At 60.5% G+C, this 24,134-nt stretch overlaps 2 protein-coding genes across 9 annotated transcripts; one reads left to right on the forward strand and one right to left on the reverse strand.

The window, feature by feature from the left end:
• The first annotated feature begins 95 nt into the window (after nt 1-95).
• On the forward strand, nt 96-4,896 carry SLC22A31 (solute carrier family 22 member 31). Of its 2 annotated transcripts, XM_081513617.1 has the most exons (9): nt 249-602; nt 1,762-1,865; nt 1,954-2,108; nt 2,394-2,562; nt 2,741-2,886; nt 2,986-3,094; nt 3,205-3,419; nt 3,982-4,093; nt 4,463-4,896. In XM_081513617.1, exons 1-9 carry the CDS (start codon nt 300-302, stop codon nt 4,767-4,769), a joined length of 1,620 nt encoding a protein of 539 aa, XP_081369743.1. In that variant the 5' UTR covers nt 249-299; the 3' UTR covers nt 4,770-4,896. The 2 variants fall into 2 exon arrangements, with proteins under 2 accessions (XP_081369744.1, XP_081369743.1); XM_081513618.1 differs by lacking the exons at nt 2,741-2,886; nt 2,986-3,094 and having other exon boundaries at nt 96-602.
• Nucleotides 4,897-5,076: 180 nt separating this feature from the next.
• Nucleotides 5,077-23,623, reverse strand: CDH15 (cadherin 15). 7 transcript variants are annotated; one of them, XM_081508170.1, is made up of 14 exons: nt 23,507-23,623; nt 17,289-17,447; nt 16,968-17,123; nt 15,803-15,947; nt 10,782-10,942; nt 9,950-10,078; nt 9,385-9,570; nt 8,219-8,322; nt 7,457-7,599; nt 7,060-7,296; nt 6,588-6,827; nt 6,251-6,387; nt 6,019-6,132; nt 5,077-5,670 (listed from the first exon to the last, which is right to left on the reverse strand). In XM_081508170.1, exons 1-14 carry the CDS (start codon nt 23,546-23,548, stop codon nt 5,470-5,472), a joined length of 2,154 nt encoding a protein of 717 aa, XP_081364296.1. In that variant the 5' UTR covers nt 23,549-23,623; the 3' UTR covers nt 5,077-5,469. The 7 variants fall into 7 exon arrangements, with proteins under 7 accessions (XP_081364296.1, XP_081364294.1, XP_081364293.1 ...); XM_081508168.1 differs by having other exon boundaries at nt 5,965-6,132; XM_081508167.1 differs by having other exon boundaries at nt 8,219-8,472.
• Between the last annotated feature and the right edge of the window lie 511 nt (nt 23,624-24,134).

The following is a 24,134-nucleotide window of genomic DNA, read 5'->3' on the forward strand; positions in this document are numbered from 1 at the left end:
CTCACCTGCCAGGCCCTCCAGGGCCCCGCCCTCCGTCAGCCCAGGCCACACCCCCACCCGCCCCGCCCTCCACCCGGGCTTTCCCCACAGGCCCCGCCCAGAGACCGTCTTTGCCTTCCAAGGCCCCGCCCCGCCTCTCTCCGTGCCCCGCCCAGGTCCCGCCCCGCTATCTGCCAGAGCGCAGACACCTCCCCTAACGGGCCCTGCCCCGCAGACACCGCCCCTATAAGGCCCCGCCCCTCACACACTGTTTCTCTCAAGCCCCACCGCCACGGGCCATCAGAGCGCAGGGGCCTCGGATGGAGCCCGAGGTGCGGGTGCTGCGCTTGGCCGGAGGCTTCGGCCGGGCCCGGTGCCTCCTGGCCGCCGCTTCGTGGCTGCCGTGCGTGGCGCTGGGGTTGGCGCTGGGCTCGGAGCTCCTCCTCACCGCGCTGCCGGCGCACCACTGCAGCTCAGACCCCGCGCGCGCCCCGAGCACCTGCCTGCCGCTAAGCTACCCAAAGTCCGTGCCCCGCGCCGGCTCCGACGGCGCTCGGCCCTGCTCACGCGGCTGGTACTACGCGCAGGCCGCCGCCGACCTGCCACGCAGCCCGGTCACCCAGGTCTTCTGCACTTGCCCCTCTGTCCCTCGTCCTCTGCTTCCCTGCTCTGTCTCCCCCACCCTCCGTCCCCCTGCCCTCTGTCCCCTCCTTGGGTCCTCCTCGCTCTTCTGTCCTCGGTCGACGGGGGCTGTCATCCTGGAGCTTTTGACTGGGGAGTCAGCCCTCTCCTATCTGACGGTGTAGCAGATGTCCAAGTAGGCAGGGTGCCAGGCCTAAAGGCAGAGTCTGAGGCTGGGGGCTGCCCAGGTAGGCAGGCAGTCTGGGGAGGCGGAGGTGGTAAACTGAAGCTGAGCAGGTGAGTTCACAGAGGTCAGCAATGCCCTGAACATTCGAGCAGCCTGTGACTTTGGGCTGTGTAGGTGTCCAGACTGGGTTCCCAAGACTTTGAATCAAAGGAGTGATTTGGTCAGTTCCGTTTTGAAGAGCAGGTCTCTCCACTGTGAGGTGTGTGCAGGCTGGCCTAGAGGCAGGGGTGCCATGGAGACATTCCAGGACTCTGGGAGTGGGTAACTGGAACCTCCCACCCCCACCCCCCCACTCCCACACCCCCCAACTCCCACCCCCTCAACCTTTCCCGGCTAGGGCCTGCCCACCCCTGCCTCCCTCTTGGCAGCCTATGCCCTGCAGCCACACCCCACCCCTGGGAGGAAGGGCCCCTGCCTGGAAACTGGGACAGGGTTGCCACATCCCTCCTCAGGCTCTTCTGGGGCCCTGAACCAGCTGGGCCTCTTCTTCCTGCCCACCTGTTTGGTATGGTGATCGATCTATGTCTACCAGCTTTCACAAGCAGTCAGATTTTAAAACAAAATCTCTGATGTAATGTGACCCAAAATAATGTTAACCTTAGGGAGAAGGAGCAGGGTAGGCAGGGAGCTGCAAAGCTGAGGTCAAGGGCCCTTGGCCGGGGAAAGCTGGTGAGCAAGGCCCCGCAGCCTGTTCTGGAAGTGGCTCTTGAAGTGCAGAGGGCGGGGAAGGTGCGGGAGAGGCCTTGGGGCCAGCCTGGGGGAGGGTGATGGCTGGAGAAAGCAGGTGCAGCCCCACCCAGGAGGAATTGGGGCAGGACCCCTAGGGTCCCTTCCACCCTGGCATTCAGGGAACTCCGGCGGGAGAGGGAGAGAAGGGTCTTGGCTAGCTGACAGGTAACTGGTGTCCCCTACAGAGGAACCTCGTGTGTGAGGATGGCTGGAAGGTGCCCCTGGAGCAGGTGGACCACCTCCTGGGCTGGTTGCTGGGCTGTGTCCTCCTGGGCCCGGGCTGTGACTGGTGAGGCGCTGCCCTTTCCCTCCTGCTCTGACAGCCCTCCCCTGAGTTCTCCTGATTGAATCAACATGTGTCCCCTGCTGCCCACCAGGTTTGGCCGCCGAGCTGTGTTTGTGGGCTCCCTGGTGCTGGCCACAGGCCTGGGGGCCGGCGAGGCCCTGGTTGCCAGCTTTCCTGCCCTGCTGACTCTGCGGCTGCTTCGAGGGGTGGCCTTGGCAGGGGCCTCCCTCGCCCTCTATGTGGCTCGTGAGTACCGTGGGGGGCCCTGGGAGGCGTCCACTCAGGCTAGGCCTCTGACCCATTGGAGGGTGCCTTTCCGGCACTCCAGTTGAGGGCCCTTCTCCAGAAGGCAGGAGAGACACTGTTTACTCTGTGGGCTCTGCTTTTCATGGGCAGGGCTGGGTGACAGAGTGGGCTGCACATTGGCCTCAGATGTCCAGGTCCTGGTCAGGTCAGCCACTGGCCCTCACCTCCCTGGACAAAGCAGTCTTTCTGAGAGGCCTGGGCCTCAGGCTATCCGTGTCTGCCCAGGCCTGGAGCTGTGTGACCCCCCAAACCGCCTGGCATTCTCCATGGGGGCTGGCCTCTTCTCAGTGGTGGGCACACTGCTGCTGCCCGGCCTGGCCCTGCTCGTCCAGGACTGGCACCTCTTACAGGGACTGAGTGCCCTGGCAACGGGACTGCTGCTGCTGTTTTGGGGGTAAGTGAGCTGGGGTCACGTCCACTGCAGAGGCCATGTGTGTCGCTTCCCTCTGACCATTCAGTACCATGGAGGTGGGCATGGGACAGGGACACAGAGAGTCACACAGAGAGTCATGTATCCCCACTGGGTCCTGCCCTACGGGGAGGTCCTGCGGTATCCTCACCCACCCCTGCAGGTTCCCAGCCGTGTTCCCCGAGTCTCCCTGCTGGCTGCTGGCCACAGGGCAGCCGGCCCGAGCCAGGAGGATCTTGTGGCACTTTGCCAAAGCCAGCGGTGTGGACCCTGAGGACAGCAGGGAGGAGGAGAGCTCTCTGTCTATGGGTAACGGACCAGCCAGGGAGAAGAGAGACCTGGGTGCTAGAGGAAGAAGGAGGGGTGTCATCCCCTCACTGGTGCCCCATTGTGTCCCCCGGGCCACAGAGCTGGATGTGCTGTGTGCGGGACACCCCCAGCCCCGGCGCCACTCGGTCCTGGAGCTCCGGCACTCACATGTCACCTGGAGGAACGCACTCATCCTGGGCTTCAGTTCGTGAGGAGGGCGGGTGTGGGCGGGCTAAGGGAGGGAGAGAGGAGTCTTCACCTTCCCCCTGGGTGAGATTCCTGGCTCTGGCTGGGCTTGTAGCTTTGCATCCCTCCCAGGCTCATCGGCGGGGGCATCAGAGCCAGCTTCCTGCACAGCCTGGTCCCGAGTGAGCCCAGCTTCTATTGGCCCTACTTCCTGGTGGCTGGCCTGGAGGCAGCAGCCACCGTCTTCCTGCTCCTGACAGTGGATCTCTGGGGGCGCCGCTCAGTCCTGCTGCTGAGCACCTTGGTCCTAGGCCTGGCATCCCTGCTGCTCCTTGCAGGGGCCCAGTGTGAGTGTGGGGCCCTGCAGGCTGGCAGGGCTGTCATGTTTGGCAGGGGGTTTGCCCAATGTAGGGGTGTTCCTGAGACGAGCCCCCTTCCGGAGCTGGGGAGGCAGGATGACGTTGCTATTCACCCCATCCATCATCACCCCATCCATCATGACCCCACTGTGCACCCAGAGAAACTGAGGCCCAAAATAATTCAGTAGAAGGGGTTTAATGTAAGGGTTTGGATTGGACGAGGGCTTCCCTGGTGGCTCAGATGGTAAAGAATCTGCCTGCAATGCAGGAGACCTGGTTCGATTCCTAGGTTGGGAGAAGGGAATGGCAACCCACTCCAGGATTCTTGCCTGGAGAATCCCATGGACAGAGGAGCCTGGTGGGTTATGGTCCATGGGGTTAAAGAGTCGGGAATGATTAATCGACTAACACTTTTGAAGGAGGGCAGCCTATGACCCCCAACTCCCAAGTGTAGGAGCAGAGAGGGAAGGCTGGTGAGATCCAGAGCCCTGAGGCACAGTGAGGGGAGGGAGGGCGTGTGGGCAGCGTGGGAGACTCTCCTCCTCCCCAGACCTGCCCAGCTGGATGGTGCTGTTCTTCTCTGTCCTGGGGCTCTTGGCCTCCCAGGCTGTGTCCACCCTCAGCAGCCTCTTTTCAGCTGAGGTTTTCCCCACGGTGATCAGGTGAGCAGGCCCTGCCAGCACACCCCAAAATGCTCCCTACACTCCCCAGCTCTGTGCCATTGGGATGGGAGTTCAGCTGTCTCTTCCTGGGTGGTGAGGGGGATGCAGGTCACAGAATGGTTGGCCCCATCAGCACAGGAGTGGAAGACGGGGCGCTCAGAAATGAGAGTCCCCAGAGAGGGTGGGATTCCAGGGGAAAATTGGCTTTGGATTTTCTAGTGGAAAGGACAACTTTAGTTCCAGGGCAGCTTTCCCCCAGACTTTTCAGGTGTTTTCCTGGGGCCCCCACACCTTGGCCCCCACTAAGGGTACCCACCCTGGGAGCACTGGGCGCCCTGTGGAACCATGTCCTATTGCTCCCTCTCGCAGGGGGGCCGGGCTGGGCCTGGTGCTGGGAGCTGGGTTCCTGGGCCAGGCAGCCGCCCCCCTCACCAAAATGCACGGCCGGCATGGCTTCTTCCTGCAACACGTGGTCTTCGCATCTTTCGCCCTCCTTACCCTTCTATGCGTCCTGATGCTGCCGGAGAGCCGTGGCCGGGCGCTGCCCCAATCACTGCAGGATGCTGACTGCCTGCGCCGCTCCCCCCTCCTCCAGGGCCATCAACACCAAGACCTCCTGCCCCTGCTGCCAGCCTCCCTCCCTGGGGCAGGGACACAGCTGGTCCAGGAGGGGTGACCAGGCTGCAGAGACACTGCCACCCACCAGTGCTGGTGGAAGGGTCTCAGGAGGGTGGTGGGGAACCCACCTGTTTCCAGAGGCCCTGGCCCCCCTCCAAGTGGGGAAGATAAAGGTGTGCATGGAACTTGGCTTCCTCTCTGGCTCTTCCCTCAGGCCCCACTCTTGGCTGAAAGGGGCTTCTGGTGTCTACCTCCCCCTCACAACCAGGCATCCACAGCCCTTCCCACAGCCCCCCACCCCAGGAGCAGCCGGGGGCCAGCTGGCTGCGCAGCTCTGGTGGAACTGAGGTGGGGGAGGCCAACCGTGCAAGGAAGAGAGGAGCACACTTTTAATTCACATTTGCCCCAGGGCTGCATCCTTTCACACAGAGATAAGGTCAGCATGGGTGGGAGGCACAGCTGGGAATGGGGCCTGACCCCATTGTAGGTGACTGATGGGTGTAGGAGGGGCGCTTCCTTCTGGCTGCTCCACTCCAGCTCTGAGCCTTGACTTCCCTGGGGGAAACCAGACTGACCAAGGAGCCAGGGTGGGGCCCAGAGCCGTCTTCCACCTTGATGGAGGTTCGCTGGAATTCCCAGCCACACAACCCAGTTACGCGTGTCTGCTCTGGCCCCTGAGGTCTGCCCTCTGTGTCTAGGAGGCTGTGCCCTCCACATGGCGGTGCAGGTCCCCATCAGAAAGCCCTTCTCTGGTGCCCTCAAGGGGGCCCGTACAAGTCAGCCAGGCGGGAGAAGCGAGGTCCCCATTCTCGGAGGCAGCTGTAATCCTGGTCCTCATCGTCCAGGCTGGACAGGATGGAGCTCAGTGTCCCCGCCACGGAGCCGTCCCCCTCGTAGTCATAGATGAGAGCCGTGTCGTAAGGCGGGACGCTGGGGTCACTGTCCGCAGCCTCCAAACCCTGTGGAGAGGCAGGGGTCTCAGAACCAGCACAGGCCGGCCGGGTGCCCTCCGCCACCGGCTGGGGCGAGGCCTGGAACCGGGAAGGAGAGGGAGCAGAGGAGGCCTAAGTGGAGGCCAAGGATGCTTGGAGCAGCTCTGAGCCCTGCGCTGCCCCTCCTCCAGAAGGTTAGAGGCAAGGTTTCCTCTGGGCGGTTCTCTTTCCTTAGTCTGTAGCCACCACCTCCCTGTCCCGTTCCAGAGCGATGCCTCAGGCTTCAGAGGAGGGGGTACGGGGAACCCCTGGGGCACCTACGTCGTTGATGAAGTCAGCGATGTCTGCGGGGCTGGTGGGCAGCGGGCGGGTCACCTGAGGGCGCGCTCGGCCGAACGGGGCGTCTCTGCGCAGCGGCGGCCGTCCCGAGGGGGCGCCGAGGGCCGCCAGTTCTGCTGGGTGGCGCAGCTGGTCCATGTCGTAGGCGTCCTGAGGGCGGACGGAGCGCGTTCCGGTCAGCCGCAACCGTCGCGGGTCGGGAGGCTGCGGGCCAGCTGGGGCCCCTGGCACTACCCGCAGCACTTGTAAGCCGCCCCGGCCCTCTCACCTGGTCCTCCTCCCCGCCTCCCTGCTCGTCGTAGTTAAGGATGTTGTCCCGGAGGTCGTCCTGCAGCCCATGCAGAAACCTCTTGTCCCAGGACTGCTGCCGGATCCGCGCCAGGAGGGCCACCAGCAGGGCGAGCACTGGGCGGGGAACCGGGCGGAGGTCCGGGTCGGGCGGGGGTGGAGGGCGGGGCCGAGGGGAGCGCAGGGGGCGGGACCGGAGGGTAGGGGGGCTGCCAGGAGGCGGGGCTAGGGGCGGGTGGGGCTGCCAGGAGGCGGGGCTAGGGGCGGGTGGGGCTGCCAGGAGGCAAGGACAAGGGCCTGCGGGCGCCGGCACTCACAGAGCAGCAGGATGACACTGGCAAGCATGATGACCAGGGCACCTAGGCTGATGCCCGCGCCACCCGCCCCCAATGCAGCGGCTCCCGGCAGGCAGGCGCCGTCCTGGCTGCAGCGGCACACGGTCACGTTCAGGAGCTGCTCGCGCTGCTGAGGCGGCTGTCCGGAGTCCTGGAGCAGCAGGCTGAGGCGGTGCAGCCCCTCCGGGACCCGGAACCTCGGCCGCAGGCGCGCGTGGCTCACTGCGGAGGGCGCTTGCGGTCAAGCAGGGGCCGGGGGCGGCCGTACCTCTCCGTGCCTGTGCACTAGGCAGCAGCCGACTGGGCGGCGTTCCTGGCATGCTAGGCCTCGGTTGCCCCATCCGTCCTCTGTGTCTGATAACCCATACCTGCCGGGCCTGAGGGTGCACTGATGTGGCACCAGCGGGAACCTCCCCCAGGCTCTGAACCCCAGGGGTGTGTGTGGGGGGCTCACCATTAACCTGGCTGAGGCTCCAGTTCCCGGCCAGCTCTGGGACCCTCGGGCTCAGCTGGAAGTGGAAGGGAGCCCCGTGGGGAGGCAGGTCCTCATCCGTGGCCCCCAAGAGAAGGCCAGAACCCCGGTCTGGTGTGCTGCACAGGCTGCCCCATGGCGGGGACAGCTCAGGGGCGTGGTCGTTGACCTCCAGGATCTCAATGGACAGGGTTCCAGTGGCTGTGCTGGGTGGGGAGGCTGCAGGCGGGAGAGGCCTAGTGGGCCCCTGGCCCCTGCGGAGCCCCTGCCCACCCTGTAAGTCTGCTGAGTGGAGCGCCCGGCTCTTGGCCCTTGGGCAGCAGCAGGGGCCTCAGCTTGGATTAGGGAGCCCAGGAACCAGGCCAGGCTCCCCACTCACCATCATCTTGGGCCAGGATGATGGCCCTATACCAGCCATCCTTGAGGAAGGGGGATGCGGGGCTGAGCACTCGCTGGGTCTGGACCTGGCCGGTGGCCCCGTCCACCTGCAGCCAGTCTTCGGGGTCATAGTCCTTGGAGTAGCTGTTGGCGAGGAGGAGAGGAGGGTACAGGGTGGCCCTGAGCCTGAGCAGACTCCCAGAGGTGCGTGGTCATGTGTAGATGGGAGCACACTCACACACACACTTACACACACATGCCCCCTTTAAGGATAGTCCTCCCACAGCCTTAAGCTGCTGTTTTCTGTCCCAATCAACAGATGAAGAAACTGAGGCTTCGGGAGGGCAGGGGAGCTGCCCAGGGCCCCATGGCCACAGGTGACAGCCAGGACACAGTGGTGGGCACAATGGAGACAGACACAGACGAACAGGGCCAGGGCAGGGGGTGAAATCCAACACAGTGACAGCCAGTCCCAGGGAGCAAGGGCTCCCTGGAATGGACAGGGCCAGACACTCAGAGGCTGGCCAACACAGCCTACACAGCCTGTGTAGGCGTGTGCCATCTGGAGCCCAGCCCTGCCTACGGGATGAGGTCATGTGAACAAGCACACAGGCCCTTGAGAGCCCGAGCCCTCAGTGACCACGCAGAGAAGCCCTCTGCCCTCTGACTGGGTCTCTCATGGGAAGGGAATCCACAGGACACAGGGCTGCTACCCTTAGCTGTGCTCCTGCCCTGGCTGGGAGGCAGAGGGGCAGGCCCTCACCTGAGCCTCTGCAGCTGTTGTGTGTCAGGGTCCCGGGCAGAGAAGGTGGCCACAGGCGTTCCTGGGGCGGCCCCCTCAGCTAAGCTGGTCCGCAGTGGGTTCTCCTGGAACACAGGTGCCTCATTGACATCCCGCACCTGCACGCTGACCCTGGCCTGGCCCCGCTCGGCCCTGGGGGCAGCTGCCTGCAGGGGGGCCTCATTCTGCACGGCCACTTTGAGGTCATACCGCTCCCGACTCTCATAGTCCAGGGGCTGTAGGGAGAAGCAGGGTGGCAGCCCATCAGGACTCTGGACCCCACATTCAGGGCACCCAGAGGCAGCTATAGGCTGGCGAGGCCTCTCCTGGTCTGTCCTCGGAGAGCCTTCTTTCCTTCTTCTTTGTAGCTTTGCAAAGATAAAAACTATGCAGAGAGAATAACGGGAAAATACTCCCGACACTCAAATGCCTCTGTCAGGTGTTGTGAGGTCAGTTTCCATCCGCTGGCCAGGCTTCCTCCTCAGTGACTCAAGCAGACAGTGATCTGGGTCTTATTGCTAAGAAGGTATCTGGTGGATGTGGCTGAACTGACCTGTACGACCAGCTGACTGTAAATAAAGAAGATGATCCTGGAGAACCTGGGTGGGTCTCATGTGTGGGTAAGTCTCTGAGAGCAAACCTGAGGTTTCCCCTGGGAAGATGGGATCCTGCCTCTGACACAGCCTCAGCTCCTGGCTCTGCAGCTTCTCGCAGCCCTGCAGATTCTGGACTCATCAGCCACCCTCACAACAACCTGGCTGGCCAGCTCAAGTCAGTCTCTTGCAAGAAAGGTCTTCATATATCGATAGCTACATCTGTGTCTCTCTGCAGATGTGTGTAGGCACATGTGCGTAGGCATGGGTGTGTATGTGCATGTGTGCACACATATCTCCTGCTGGTTTTGTCTCTGGTTGGCTGACACATGAGGTCTGTACTTGTGCACATTGATCACTTGCATTAAGAGGCAAAATACTGGCAATAACACATGGGCTTGGGGGTTGCCCACTCCTTCTAGCCCCAGCCCTCTGTGGTCAGCGTGGCCCCAGCCCACAGTCCATGTTCCCAGTCCCCTCAGCTCCCTTCTTAAGATGCACAGAGGGTCCAAACAGGCTTCCAGAGTGTGAGGAGAGGCGCCCTCCTCAGCTCACCTTCACCACGGACAGCACACCCTCGTTGGTCCTGGGGTCGGTGCGGATGGTGAACTGCCCATCAGGGTCGCCCTCCAGGATGGTGAACTGGGCTGCCCAGTTGGGGGAGCCAGGCAAGTCCCGGTCCTCCACCTCAAGCCGCCCCACGTCCACTCCACTGACAGCCTCTGCAGCCTCCATGAAGAACTGTGGGAACCCAGCCCCATTATTCACTGGCAGGCAGGGGTGGGTAAGGGTACCCTTGGGGCACATCCTCCTGCTGCCTACATTTGGGGAGTCCAGGACCTGGGGAGCCCCCTCCAGGCTCACCCATGCCCGGGGCGTCTTCCCCAGGGGGCAGGGCTGCCCCGACTCCCACCCAGGAGGAACTGGGGACACATCCTAACCCAGGGTCTCGGTGGTTTCCCTCCAGGGCCCTCCAGCTCCTGACATGCTCACAGGCCCCATGCTGGCCTCTAGCCTGGGGTCCTGCACAACCCACGCAGGGTGCCTTCTCTGAGCACCCATCCTCCAACAACCAGCATGGGGGAGGGCAGCCCCAGGCAACAGCAGGTGGAGGTGGCACCTGGTCCCCAGTGAACTCAGGGGCATTGTCATTGATGTCCTCCAGTGTGATGATGGCTGAGGCGGTGGCGGTAAGGCCATCTCCAGACATGTCCGCCACCTGCAAGGTCAGATTGTACACGGCGACCACCTGGGGGCACAGTGACAGGAGGTCAGGAGACCCAGGTGGAGCACAGGGCAAGGCTGGTTGGCCACCTTAGGGCCTAGGGGGAAGGGCAGACAGACTCAGGAGGCTCCAGCTCCTGTTCTGCTCCTAAGCTCTGGAGCAAAACAGGCTGCCTGTCCTCTCATGGTTGGACGGCACCACTGCTGACCCCAGATTCTGCCCCAGCCTGTGAGTAAGCAAGAGGTCAGCTACTGAATCATATAAATGCTTGGAGGGCACCTGCTGCATATGGGGGGTGGGTCTCTGCCCTGGAGAGACAGGAGCAATGGCCAAGAGGGGGACAGAGATCAGCTAACATAGTGACTGGCCCTGGGGAAACCAAGGAGGATTTCTTGGAGGTGCCAATGCCACAAAGAGGCCAGGCAGCGAGGGGCTGCAGGGGCCCCATAGAGAAAGAGCAGACACTGTGGGGCCCAAGAGGTGAGGGTCTCCTTTGGTGGCCCTAACCCAGGCCAGGGGGTCCAACTGCTTTGCAGGCAGTGGGGTGAGGGGGATTTTTGAACAGAAAACAAGCTGAGGGCCCCTCACGCTGTCTCTGCATCCAACGACACAACCACCCACGGGGCAGGTCTGCGGGAGCCCAGGGCAACCGGGAATGTCTGCGGCAATCAGGCCCCTAGTCCAGACTGCCCTGTCCAGCTGTCGAGGCACAGCCATGTGGCCTCACCTCGCGGTCCAGGCCCACTTGCACTGTACGGATGTCCCCCGTGAGCGGGTCGATGCTGAAGAGCTGGGGGCCACCCTGCTCCAGGATGGAGTACCGCAGCGCCGCGTTGTCTGTCTCCGGATCGTCCGCATCTGTGGCCTCAGCCCTGGTCACGTAGGTGCCTGTGAAGGGCAGGGACGTGCGGGGGTGATGCCCAGGGGTGCCAGCCTCCAGCTCCAGGGTGCGTCACCCGCTCCCCTGCAGTGTGCAGACATGCCAGTTCCAGGCCCTCAGTCAGCCTGTGCACACACGAACATCCCAGCGTCCTGGCTTGTGCTGCTTGTGGGGGAGGAGGCGGGGTGTACAGTGCACACAGCTGACACCTGTCTCCCATAGGACCCCAAGACGGACTAGGCAAGCTCACTAGGAACCAGCCCCTGGGGAGGTAGCTGGTGAGCCCACCAGTGATCAGGCCCTGACCTCAGCTAGAACGAAGCAGTGCCCAGGTTGTACCTGCACTCTGGGGCAAACATGGTCCCACATCTCAGGAAAGAAGGGCACGTGGGCCCCCCAGGTACTCAGCACCTGTGCCCACCTGTGTTCTCAATCTCAGGAGAGGGGGGTCCGCAGGCCCTGGAGATGTTTCAGCACCTGTGCCCACCTTGCTTTTCCTCTGCAGCGATTCAGATCTGACCCCCCACCCCAGCTCAGGTGTACTAAGTGAACCCAGTGAGGTGGACTGGCCTCAGGCATTCTGGGGAGCTGCCCCCCAACCTGTGACTGGGCTCACCGCAGACTCTCCTGGGCCCTGTCAGGTCATCTGAGAGTCACGCTGGTGTCTGATGAGTAGTAATGACCCAGCCACTGGCCTAGCCTTAGAGGTGGGGAGCTACCAACCAGGTAACTCCTGGCACAGTGTTGGACCTCAGGCTGAAGCCAAAGAATGCTTAGAACAGGCACTGAGGTGCAAGTGAGTGTTTCCTAAAGCACCTGTCATGCTCTCTATAACCAAGCAAGTGAGCAAACTTGCAAAAGGAGCCCAGCTTCTCACCATCAGAGAAGGGGACCCAAAAGGGATCCCACAGAGCTGGATCAGAAGTGGAAGTGCCAGAGAGGACTCGTGACTTGTGATGAAGGTAGAAACACATACAAACATGGCTGTGAGCGAGCATACATATATGCACAAACACACATGCAAGCACACACACTCTGGACTCTGTATACATGAGCAGCTCCGGCTGCTGAAAGGGCCTGGGCTGCTTTGATGAGTTTCTGACCAGCAAAGCTTTCAGCTTCAAAATAATGGTGCAAAGAATTATAACTCATTGAATGAAGTGAGACTTCGTAAAGGCAGACTGACACATACGAACAAAATACATATGAGACAGGCTGGGACCTGGGACCCAGTGCTGCAGTTCTTGCATCTGGACAGACTTCTCCTCAATCAACAAATACAAAGAAACTATCAAGGACTGAAAGTAGCTGCATGGCTGTGTGCACGTGCAGTGGGTCAAATTATGGACAAGATAAAAAAAGACCAAATAACCCCAACTGCCACTTCCGAAAAGCAAAAACGGGGTTGGAAGCAAAAGCAGGGTACTGCACATCCCCCCTGCATTCAACACCCGTTAAGGGGTGGGCAAACCATTTAAGTCACAACCTCCTGCCTGGCCCCTGAACCCTGGATACCCCCTTCCTTCACCCCATATAAGGAACAAGCTTGCCCCCACTTGGGGAGTGAGCAAGGAAACCTGTTACTTGTATTTGCCCCACCTCCTGCGGCTGCAGGAGCCTCAGTAAAGCCTTGCCTGAATTTCTTGCCTGGCCTTTGAATAACTTCTATTGATTAAGGAGGCCAAGCACCTTGGTGGGCGACACATAAACACATACATTCATAAAGGGGGGACTGAAAGTTCTATCACGTAATAGAAAGCCAAGTGATGACAAAGAGGAAAAGATGGAACTAGAACCCCATCACTTCCCAACCATCAGGACAGTTAATACCTGGCAGGCAGGAGCCTCAAGGACGCCAAAGCTGCTGCGTCAGTATGGGTGGACACCTGCACCTTCTCAAAGGACCTCCACAAAGGGAAAAGTACAACAATCCCAGTGGAGACACCTGGCGGACATCTGCCTAACTACGGGCCAAAGTTGGGCATCTCCAGGAACAGGACCTATGTGTCTCCTGAGGGGGTCTAGCCACACAGCCCCATTCAGAGACAAGGTTCACAGTGACTGCCTACACACCTTAGGATGTCAGTGTCATGACCAATGAGGTGAGAGACTTTTCACAATGAAAACTACAAAACGTCGGTGAGAGAAGTTGGAGAAAACATAAATAAATAGACACACAGCCCATGATCGTGGGTTGGAAGACTTGCTGCCAAGTTGTTAGTACCACCCAGAGTGGCCTACAGATTCAATGCAAGCCCTCTCAAAATCCCAAGGATATTTTCTTCATATTAAAAAAAAAAATCATTCTAAAGTTCCTGTCCAATCTCAAGGGACCCTGAGCAGCCAAAACAATCTTGAAAAAGAACAAAGTTAGACGACACACTTCTTGATTTCAAAGCTTTCTCCACAGGTACAATAATCCATGTGCATCTGCCCTCAAGACAGACACACAGACCAATGGAACAGAACAGAGACCCCAAGAAAAGGCCTCACCCCCATGGGCAGGTGAGTTTACACAGTATGCCAGGACCGTTCAACAGGGAGCAGGCCGTCTTCCCAGCAAATGGTGCTGTGAAAGCTGAATATCCCCCTGCAGAAGGATGGAGCTGGACCTGGAATTACTTAACACAACATACAAAAACAACTCAAAGTGGATCAAATCTAAATGTACAACCCCAAACTATAGAACTCCTAGAAGAAAACACAGTGCAAAAACTTTACAATGCCAGATTTGGCAATGATTTCTTGTTCATAACAATAAAAGCATAGTCAACAGCAACAAAAATAGACAAACTGGACTTCATGATGTATCAGAAATGCATCAAAAGACACCATCGACAGAGCAAGAAGACAACTCGTGAGATCAGACAGAACATTTTCAAATCATCTATCTTTTAAGGGATAAGGGATCTGATATCCAGGATACGTAGAGAACCCGTAAAACTCAACCAACACAAAAACAAACAACTCTATTCAAAAATGGGCAAAAGACTGAACAGTCCTTTCTCCAAGGAAGATATACAAATGGTCAATAAACACATGAACAAATGTTCAAAATGACTAATCACTGGGGAAAAGCAAATGAAAACCACATGAGATACCCCCTCACACCAGCCTCACAACCAGGGATTGAACCTAGGGCCTTGCTTTATTAGCAGCAGCTGCCATCAACACAACAACAAAATAGAAAACAGCAGGTGCTGGTGAGAATGTGCAGAAACTGGGACCCTCCTACACTGTTGGTGGGGATGAAAAACGGTGCAGCCATGATGGAGAACACTATGGAAGATCCTCAAAAAGTTAAAAATAGAACTGCTACATGATCTAGAAATCCCACCTGGGTACGTACCTAAAGGAATTGAAAGCAGGGTCTCAAAGACATATTTGCACACCCATGTCCAGTACGGCACTACTCACAACAGCTAAAAAGTGAAAGCAACCCAAGTGTCCACTGAATAATAAGCAGATCAGCAAAATGTGGTACAAACATCCAGCGAGTATTATTCAGGTTTGAAAAAGAAGGTAATGCTGACCCGGGCACCACACTGATGAACCTTGAGGATGTGACACTCAGTGAAATAGGCCAGACACGGATGGACAGATGCTGTGTGATTTCACCCATACACAGTCAAGTCATGCAGGAAAAAGTACCCAGTAGGTGCCAGGGGCTGGAGGGGGGAAATGGAGAGTTAGTATTTAATGGAAACAGAGTTTGGGTTTGGGAAAATGAGAAAATTCTATGGTGGTAGTAGTTGCACAGTGATGTGAATGGACTTAAAGCCACTTAGAAATGATTATGAAGGTAAATTTTCTTATATGCATTTTGCTACAATAAAAGTTTGCAAATTGAAAGGCAGCGTTGTGAAGACCTAGTGGCCCAGAAACTGTCCCCAACAAGGGCGCATGAGCAGGTGGGGGTGTCAGTCTTGGCCACAACCAGAACAAGGGGGAATCCTCAAGATCACCCCTGTGTGAGCATGTCAGACGGTGGGGCACAAGCAACCTGACGTCCTGGGGGTCCAGGCTGTGAGTGGCCCCCAGGGAGGTGTACACACGGGGGCTACCCTGGTACAGCAGGAGTGCCCCGTGGAAGCAGGAAGAGGGCCAAGGTCGTCGCAGCCACTGGTGCCCACATAGGGGGCTGTGCCCTTCCCCACGCACCCACTGAGACTGTAGGTGAGATGTTACTGTGTCAGTGTCACCCTCCTGATGATGGTGACACTAAGTCACCGAAGTGTGTGCTCTGAAGGCCTCACGTCTGCAACCGGGTCCAGGGTGGGAGGGGCAGGGGTAGACTGCTGTCTGAAATGACTGTCTTCCTTGGAACAGAATCAGGCCAGTGAGTCCGTCTTGTGAGGACTCATGAGGGGTAGAGGGTGGGGAGTTCCGCAATCAAAGTGTAGAATTAATAAGCAGTAAAGGCAGTGACGCTAATGAGCAGGGGGTCTCCTCTTGGGCCTGAGACTGTTTTGGAAGGAACAGAGGTACTGGTTTCACAACACTATGAATGTTCACTTCAAAATGTGTAATTTTACGTTATGTGAATTCACCTCTATTTAGAAGAAGTGGGGAAGAGGAAGGAGGGCTGGGAGGGAGAGGAAGGGCAGGGGGTAGAAGCGGGAGGGGGGGCAACAGAAACCACCAGAAGTTTGCCATCCAGGATTTGCCATCTCTGCATTTTGGAAGACTGGGGCATTGAAATTTATATTGCAACAGGAAGTGACTTGAGTTGACCCGTGGAAATTCCCTCCATCCTGGAGACTCTCTGAAGGACCTCTCAAGTTCTTGCTGACGGGAAATCCTGGACTTCTGACCCACCCGTGCGCATGGCAAAGCCCCCTCCCGCACTGGGACCCCACCCAGCTCACCTGGGACGGCACCCTCCAGCACCCGGCCAGTGAACACCTCCTGCCTGAAGACAGGCCGGTTGTCATTCTGGTCCACAACCACGATCTCCAGGTCCGTGGGCTCCTCCAGGGTGGAGCCCCCCAGGTCGAGAGCAAAGGCCCTGAGCTAGTGAAGCAGAGAGCAAGGGCTAGCACTGTGGCTCCCAATTTCCAGTAGCTCCCACGAGGGCGACAGGTACAGTGAGAGCCTGTTTTGCTTCCTGCAGCAAACAGGTGAGAAGCGGCCCGCGGCCCGGCAGTGCCGGGCGGGCGGGATTTCCCCACCAGGGGGCGCCTGCGTCCTCCCAGCACGTCGGCCGGCCACCAAGCCTGCCCACTTTCCGGGAAGTCACAGCCTTGTGTTAAGTGTGGCTGGAGCGCTCCCTAAGTGCTCCTGGACTCGGGGCCCTTTTTCTGTAAACGGTTTTGGCTGCTTTTGAAGTTTCCTATCCATACGTGAAATTTTAAATTAAGCCACCTCCTGTCCCTTTGGAGGATGGACTTGATACAACTTCCAGGGAAATACGCTCTCTGATTCTGTGTAAGGGAACCAGCCTCCCAAAGTCTGGGGACGACTCAGGGTACATGAAAACAAAGTCTGAAGCTCCCTCCCTGGGGCAGGCTGGGGGGCTGATCCTCTGTTTACAGGAGACTCAGGTGAGTTCCAGGTTCCCCTCTTCCAAGCCTGGCGCACCCAGTCCCGACTCCCCTCCCCATGCCCTTCCTCTCAGGCTCCACAATCCCAAGATCTCCAAGGGGCAGGTCCCATGCCATCCACCCCACCCTGACAGTCACTACGCGGCAGCTGCGCTGTGGGTGGCTAATTCCATGGGATTCCCCACGGCGCCCGGTCCCCGCCACATTTAGCAGGCTGGGGGGAGAACCGGCCATACCTGGCTGGGAAAGCTGACGCCCACCCTGCTGCCGGCTGCCCAGTCCTCCCGGGCAGGACGCAGCCCTCAGTCTGCTCACGCGCATCTGTCCAATAGGCAAGCGACCCTGAACCCCTGCCTCTGTGGGAGCGGGTCCCAAATCCTGCCCGCGCCGCCCAACTGAGGACGCTAGGCTAGCAGGTGGAGGTGTGGGCGGGGCCCCGGCGGGAATGGGCGGGGCGGGGGCGGGGCGGGGCGGGCGGGGTGGGGCCCACCCTGAAGCGGTCGGTTTTCTCACGGTCCAGCATCGCGTTCAGGGACACCTTCCCGGTGAACTTGTCTATGGAGAAGACGCCTCGCGGCTCCTCGTCCACACCGGGCCCCTGGATACTGTAGATGACGCTGCCCAGCTGCTGTTTGTCCGACTTGATCTGCGGGCCAGGAAACGGGCTGGGGAGGTGCCCCCAGGGGAGGGGGTCTCTCCCCTAGTCCTCGGCCCCTCCCCCAGCTGGGATGAAGTCTCTCGACCTGTGGCCCCAGGGTTTCCCCTTCCTAAAGCACACGGCCTCAGAGACCCCCTCCACTTGGCCCCTCACCTGCACCAGGGGGAAAGGGAGGCGCTTGTGGTTCTCAGACACGCTGATGGGAGGGATGACCCAGGCTCTCCGCACGCGACCCAGGGTGGGTGCCCGGCGCCAGGGGTACAGGGTGCTGGGCCGCCTCAGCCTGGGGACCCCCGCTGAGGGGCATAGACTCTGCAACAAAGGAGAATGGCCGTCACCAGCACAGCAGTGCCCAGGGCTCTCCCGCCAGAGCCCGCACGTCCCCTCCCTGGAGGGCCAGGCCCTCCCTTGTGTGGCCAGGGGAAGCTACGGCACCAGGACCTGGGTGGCATGGGGAGCTCAGGAGGACAGAAAGTGGCCTGGATCCCAGGATCCTGGGGAGGCAGGGGGTGGGGGAGGTGGGTTGTCCAGAAAAGACAGCTGGGCCAAGCTGGGCAGCTCTCCCACGCCTTCCCCCACTTTGTGGGTAAAGAGTGCAGATAACAGATGGGGGGGGCAGGAAGAGATCAGCCTCTCCGCATATGGCTGATCTGCCAGAGGTGAGTGTGGGGCTCCTGGCTGGGGACAGTGGGGGTGACACACGGCCATCCCAGGCCTCATTGTGGTTTGAGTTCTTGAGGGTTGATCGAGATTGACCAGGCCAACGTTTCTGTCCAAAGAGGAGGGGGTGGGAGCACCTCTCCCACACCCAGGGCAGCTGTGCATACCACAGGCCTCCTCTGCCAGACTGGGGTGGTTGCAGGGTCCCCCCTGCACAGGCCTCCTCCTCCAGGAATCAGGCCAGGAGAGGCAGGACAGTGTATGGGGCTGCTATATAAGGCTGCCATGCTCCCTCAAGTCTACCCAACAGGCAGGAGGGGGCACATCACCCCACCTCCCAGGCCCTGCCTGGTTGCCACCTACTGAGCTCTGGGCTCAGAACCAGGCTAGTAAGGAGTCTGGTGGGAGACAGAGCACCTGCCAAAATGCTCCCAGACCCACCATGAGCTCACCCCACTGCCACACTCAGACAAGGAAGCTGAGGCCCAGAGAAGGAACCCGGTTGGGGGCTGAGGCAGAGCTGACAGCAGCCCCAGCTAACACCCAGAGCTTCCTGAGGCCTGGTTGAAGCACGTGGTTTCTGTGTCCGCTCCTTGATCAGGCAGTGGCTGCTCTGAGCCTGGGCTCAGGCACTGTGGCTGGCTGAGCATAGAGGTATTAGGGGTCCTCCATGCTCCCCGAGTGGTGAGTGGGGCTGAGGCTGGTGCAGTCTTGGGGGACTTGGAGCCTGGCTGGACTTGGATGAGGGCTGTCAGGGTCCGAGGTGGGGCAGGATGGGGGCACTGCTGGGACCCAGCCTGGTGTGGCTATAGGAGAATGTGAGCAATGTGCTTTTCATGACTATTATGAGCCCCCCAACTGGGCTGGTGGCTTCAGGAAAGGAAGGCGAGGTGACTGGTGAGTGGGGGGTCTTGGGGTGGGGGCTGAGAGGGAAGAGAAGACCTTCAGCCAGGAGGCTGCTGTTCTAGGAAACCTCTGGCCTGTGTCCCCCTCCCCAGCACAGCCTCTCTGTTCTGCCTAGCTGGGTCCTCGCACACTTCACTTACAGAACCACAGCGACACCCGGACTAAGGCCGGCCTCCCCAGGGGCCCCGGGCCACCTCCACACTTCTGAATGCCCGTCCTGCCCCTTCACCTGAAGTGCCAGGACCCTGTGGTCCAGAAAGTAGCAAACTCGGTTAGGAGAGAGGACCAGGCATTTCACTAGGCCCCCAAGCTCCCCGTGGCCCGACAGATGGCCGCGAAGCTTCCAAGCTCCCGGGCCGCTGGCCTCTCACCAAGCACAGGCCAGCATGGCACTCCCACCAGGCGAGGACCTGCTGGCCTTTGTCACAGGCTCGGGGGACGGTGTCTGTTTCCTGAGCATCTCAAGGCAGCAGCTCCTTTGCCCCTCCTCCCACCCTGCCTGCCCCTCTCAATGGCCCTCAGGGAGCAGCAGAGCCGGGAGCCCCAGGACCACCAACACTGGAACCTCCATCAAGAGGAGCGTGTCTGAGCCACCCAGTGACACAGAGGCCCTGCCCTGACCTCAGCGTGGTGGGGGACTGGGCTGGGCAGGTGTGGGGGACAGTCTGCAGGTAGTCCTTGACCTCAGGCTCTTGGAGGGACCCTGACATACTTTGCCCTGTCCACACCTGCACTGGCCCCTACACCCCGACAGTCCCCCATCGAGCCTCTGGCTGACCCCTCCCCACCTTCGGCCTTGGCGACACCCCATGATGCCCACCAACTTGGCACAGGGCAAGTGGCCTGGGCAGGCTGTGGGAGTCCCGGCCACCAGACTCTCCCCAGCCCAAGGTCACAAGGTCAGCAGAAGACATGGAGCCTTGGCAGGGGCCCCTCACCCAGATGAGAGGCTGCAAGGGGTGGGGATCTGGGCTGGGCTGCAGCCCATTTCCCACTCTTGGAATGCGTCTCAGTATATCCTTTGTTCTCCTGACACCCCCTTCCCAGAGACACTGATGGTCAGTGAAGGCCTGGGAGCTGCCTAGGAATCACAAGACATCAGGGCTGGGATGAAGCCACGTGGACAGAACTGTGGACATCGATCGGAAGTAGCTCACAAAAGCCCCTGTGCCACACAGAAGCAATGGGTGTCAGGGACCCCCTTCCCCCAGTGAGTGTCCTGCAGCTCCCCAAGGCTTACCCTCAGCCCCACCCTTAACCAAGTGCTGAAGACAACACCTGGAACGCCTAGAGATGCCGGGACCCCTGCCCTGCTCTTGGGCCCCCAACCCCAAGACTCCTGAGTAAAAGAGCTCCCTGCCGCATTTGGAGTTCTTGGGGCCCAGCTGTGTAATTGCTGGCACCCCACAAACTGGCAACAGGAGCAAGAACGGCCTTGCCCACCCCAGACCAGGCAAGGGCTGGAGGGGGTGACACTGTCCAGCTGCAGGCTACCAAGGGCCAGGCCCCGAGGCTGAGACCTCCTTCTGGGGCCTTTCTGGCCCAGGACCACTCATCCCCTGGGACCTGTGGGGTGCCTTCTCCACCTGGCCGCCACATTGCGGCTGGGCTACTTCAGCTTGACTTGTCATCAGAACCAACCAGGGTCGGTAAACAATACGGACAGATTCTACCAGTTCATCCCAGACCTACTGAGTTGGGAATCCAGGCAGGCATGGGGCTGAGAGGTAGGACTGGGGGACCTGGACCAGGCTCCACCCCACCTCTCAGAGTTCTGCATGTGGGGTGGCATTGGGGTCCCTGGTGGATCCATCCCTACCATTGATTGTACAGAAACAAAAAAGTGCCAGAGCCCCAGAGAGGCTGCCAGCTTCCCTTGACCTCCGCCAGGGTCCATCCTGTCTAGGGGCCTGGAGGCAGCCCGCAGAGCTCTTGGCTGTCTTCACCAACCCTTGGGTTCGGAACAAAGAATTACGAGGCAGGCTGTCTCCCAGGGGCCCGGGGAAAAGGGTTGGACACTCTCTCATGCTGGGTAGAGATGCTGGTGACCAGGGCAGCCAGTGGGACAGCAGGGAGAGCCTACTTTAGCTCCTGGCCCTGTGGCCTCCAGAGGCCCCTGTGAGTGGTGGGCAGGGGACCCCTGTGCATCTTGGCTGACAGAAGGGTGTTTTCGATCTTCCTGCCCGGTGTAATCAGAGGCTGCTGCAGACTGGGGAAGGGGTTCTGGGGCTCTGCTGAGTCACATGGCCTCTGGGAGGAAACCTCAGCCATGCTGGTCGGAGCTCTGCAAACTCTGAAGACCCCCTGGGGCAACAGGAAAGTCTTGGAACAGGGCAGCCCCCACAGCAGACACAGGGTCTCCTTCAGAGCAGGCCAGGGGATCAGCCCCACATCAGCATGACAGTAAGTGGGGCTGCAGGGAGGGAAGCAGAGGTGCCACCCTCACATGGTGAGCAGGACAGCAGGGAGCGTAGTGCTTGCCCCAGTGGGGGTGGGGGGAACAGCTGTCCTCTGCCTCACCATCCTGTCCCTCCGCTGAGGCCTGCAACAGCTGGAGAGGGGCTCAAGGGAGAACCACAGGGCCTCTAGGCCAGGCGGACAGCTGGCTCCATTCCTGGCATGCCTGATGCCTGCCAGGCCGTCCAGGAACGGGGTGGCCTGGATTCCAGCCGAGGAGGTGGGGGGAAGGGGCTCAGGCCTGGGAAGCTTGCGGGGGAAACCAGACTGGGAACGTTTTGCCCACAGTGTACCTCGGCCTCTCCCTGGCCCAGGCAAACCGCACCCACATGAGCCAAGGCTCCAGGCCTCCCCCGGGTGCCTAGAATCTGAGGAACCCAGGGCTGGAAGTGATGTTGGAGGGGTGTCCCCACACACAAGTGCAAGGTCTACCATGCAGCTCACTGGAGCTGGGGGCCCCTTCCAGCAGTGTATGGGTCAGCTCCGAACTATGCTCCCCACCCCCAGGCGGGGCGGGGTCCCAGGGTGGGGTCCCAGTATGGACCCAGCTACTGGGGACACTATGGGCACAGGGGAGGGACCAACAGAGGCTGGCTCTGAAAAGATATACGCGAAGCCCCCTGGCTGAGATTTCAGGGGACACAGGCAGAGGGGAGGTGAGCCTCCTTCAGGCCCACCAAGCTGGCAATGGGCCTGCACAGAGTCTGGTCAACAGGCCCCACCCCAGGGGGCCACCCCAGACAGCCCTGCTCAGGGCCTCTTGGAGGGGAAGGAAGGTGTGTCTGGGAAGCAGCCACAGGACCCCTGTGGCTGGACAGGAAGGGACAAAAGTCTGAAAGCTGAACTGGGTTGAGGAGGGCCGGTCCAGGGGATGCTCCCCTCGCTCAGGTGCTGATCCGAGCTGGGCTGAGTGCAGGAACATGAGCAGCCAGGACTGCTGACTGGTCCACCCCCCACTTCTGCGCCCCAGAATCCTTGCAGTCCCAGCTGTCTGGGAGGGGGTGCATTCTGCACTAGCCCTGGGGGAGGGGAGAGGAATCTGTGATCTCCTCCCCTCCCTTGGGGCCTGGTCAGAGGATGATACCCTCAGACCCAAAGGAATGGGTCTCTGGTAACCAGGGGCCAGAACGCTGTTCCTGGAGCAAGTGGAGCCTTCTGGAGCAGGTGGGGCATCTGGGTCTGGCTTGGGAGGAGCAGAGAGCCCTCTGCACCCAACAAGCTCCTAGAAGGGGGTTGAGGGGCACAGGTCATGGGCAGCTGGGCTGTGCTGGGCAGAGGGTGACCATGGCCTCTCTGAGCTAGCTAGACACAACAGTGGGGAGTGGTGAGCATGGTCTACAGTGGGTGGGAGTGTCAGTGAAAGGGCCCAAAAGCAGGCGTTGAGGTGGCTGGAGCTGTGGGGCTGGGGGCCTGAGGGGCCAGCCGCTGGAGGGTCCAGATGGCAGGCACTTAGCTGCCAGGGGCTGAAACCCTAGCTGGCACACCGGAGCTGTGGGAGGGTCTGTGGGGATGTGAGAGGATGCCCTGATGGGTGTGGAAATGTAACAACAAGCAATGGGTCCTAAGCGCGGCTCATTGTCCCCGTGATCATCACCTGTCCAGTCTAAGAGGCCTGAGGCCGTCCCTTCCGGCCTCACCAGTGGCCCTGGCTCACACGCTCCACTCCTGGGCCCAGCCCAGCAGCTAAGGGGTGTGAGGATGTGGTCGTATCTAGGGGTGCCCATGTGCGGAGTGGGGGCTCTGTGCTTCCCCCTACCTGTTGGCTCCCAGGCTGCAGAGACCTCAGGGCAAGGGGGCTGGGGGGCCAGCAGGAAGTGTGGAGGCAGCGGCTGTGTGTGCTGGGACCTGTCTCTACTGGGCAGGGGGCTCCCCAGGGAGAGTGGGTTCCTGGAGGGCAGAGCTGGGGCTCCATCCAACTAGGCGAGTCAGCGGCCAACTCATGGGGGGTCGACATGGCCGGAACCTGGCCTCCAGGCTTTCCCAGCCAGGGGGGCTCCTGCTGCCCCTTCTCCCCATGCACCCCATAAGACTGAATACCCCCAGACTCCTGTAGGGCTGAGGCCAGCACCTCCAGCGTGAGGGCGGCCTTCTGGGTCCTCTCTCCTGGCAGTCCCTGAACTTGGCTCCCTGTCCTGTCCAGTGAGGGCGGTTACACTACTCTCCCCGAGGGGCACAGAGCACGCTGAACAGGGCTGCCCCACTCAGAACCTACCCCGGGCCCCTCAGCTGACAGCCGCCCAAGGGAGCCCAGAGCCAGTGGTCCCGGAGGCCGGAGGCCGGGGTGCCCCACTCTGAGACGCGGCGCTTAGCATAGGGGCCAGCGACCCCTGCGCGGCGCCCGGCCTTACCTGGGCCAGCAGCCCGAGGGCGAGGAGGAGCGCGGCGTCCATGGGCCGGTGGCAGGCGGCGGGCAGTGTCCGGCGGCGGGAGCGGCGCCTTCTGCTGGTACAGGACCCGGCTGAGTGACAGCACAAGTGTGCGGGCGAGGGAGTGACAGCACGTGTGCGGAGGCGAGGCGGGGAGGGGCCTGGGCGGGGCCTGCGGCTGAGTGACAGCACACGTGTGGGGCGGGGCCTGAGGCTGAGTGACAGCACGTGTCCAGGGCAGAGTCGAAAGCTGGGCTCCGGGTCAGGCGGTGGAGAGGAAACCTGTCAGAAAGGCTGCGAACATTCTCCCTCGTACTGAGCACCTTTGTGCTCCTGCCTCAGGGCCTTTGCATTGGCTATGCCTTTACCCGGACTGCCGTCAGGCTCCAGTTCCAAGGCAAGGAGCTTTCCGCCTTGAGGGCTCGGATCACATTTGCCATGTTCATTTAGTGTTCCCTCTGTGGGTGGAGCTCCTCAGGGCAGGTTGACCCTTGCTGCCTCCTAGGGCTAGCAAACAGGAAAGAGAGCCCAGCCCTGCCAGCTCCCTCCTTTCCTTCCTCCTCGGTTGGAAACTACTGGGTGGAAGGGGCAGGCTGTCTCTCCCCTTGCA

This window comes from Giraffa tippelskirchi, chromosome 7 (genome assembly GCF_054371585.1).
Source record: "Giraffa tippelskirchi isolate mGirTip1 chromosome 7, T2T-mGirTip1v1.2.pri, whole genome shotgun sequence".
Taxonomy (NCBI): Eukaryota; Metazoa; Chordata; class Mammalia; order Artiodactyla; family Giraffidae; genus Giraffa; species Giraffa tippelskirchi.

What these genes read in the sequence shown, in the direction of transcription:
- SLC22A31 (XM_081513617.1), top strand. Translation starts at nt 300, where the DNA reads ATGGAGCCCGAGGTGCGGGTGCTGCGCTTGGCCGGAGGCTTCGGCCGG. An exon ending in CACGCAGCCCGGTCACCCAG is followed by an intron (nt 603 to 1,761) that starts GTCTTCTGCACT and finishes TGTCCCCTACAG; the next exon opens with AGGAACCTCGTGTGTGAGGA. An exon ending in CTGCTGCTGCTGTTTTGGGG is followed by an intron (nt 2,563 to 2,740) that starts GTAAGTGAGCTG and finishes CCACCCCTGCAG; the next exon opens with GTTCCCAGCCGTGTTCCCCG.
- CDH15 (XM_081508166.1), bottom strand. Translation starts at nt 23,548, where the DNA reads ATGGACGCCGCGCTCCTCCTCGCCCTCGGGCTGCTGGCCCAG. An exon ending in GTGTGCTGTCCGTGGTGAAG is followed by an intron (nt 8,473 to 9,384) that starts GTGAGCTGAGGA and finishes TTCTCCCTACAG; the next exon opens with CCCCTGGACTATGAGAGTCG. An exon ending in TCGCTGACTTCATCAACGAC is followed by an intron (nt 5,671 to 5,964) that starts GTAGGTGCCCCA and finishes GCCTCTCCACAG; the next exon opens with GGTTTGGAGGCTGCGGACAG.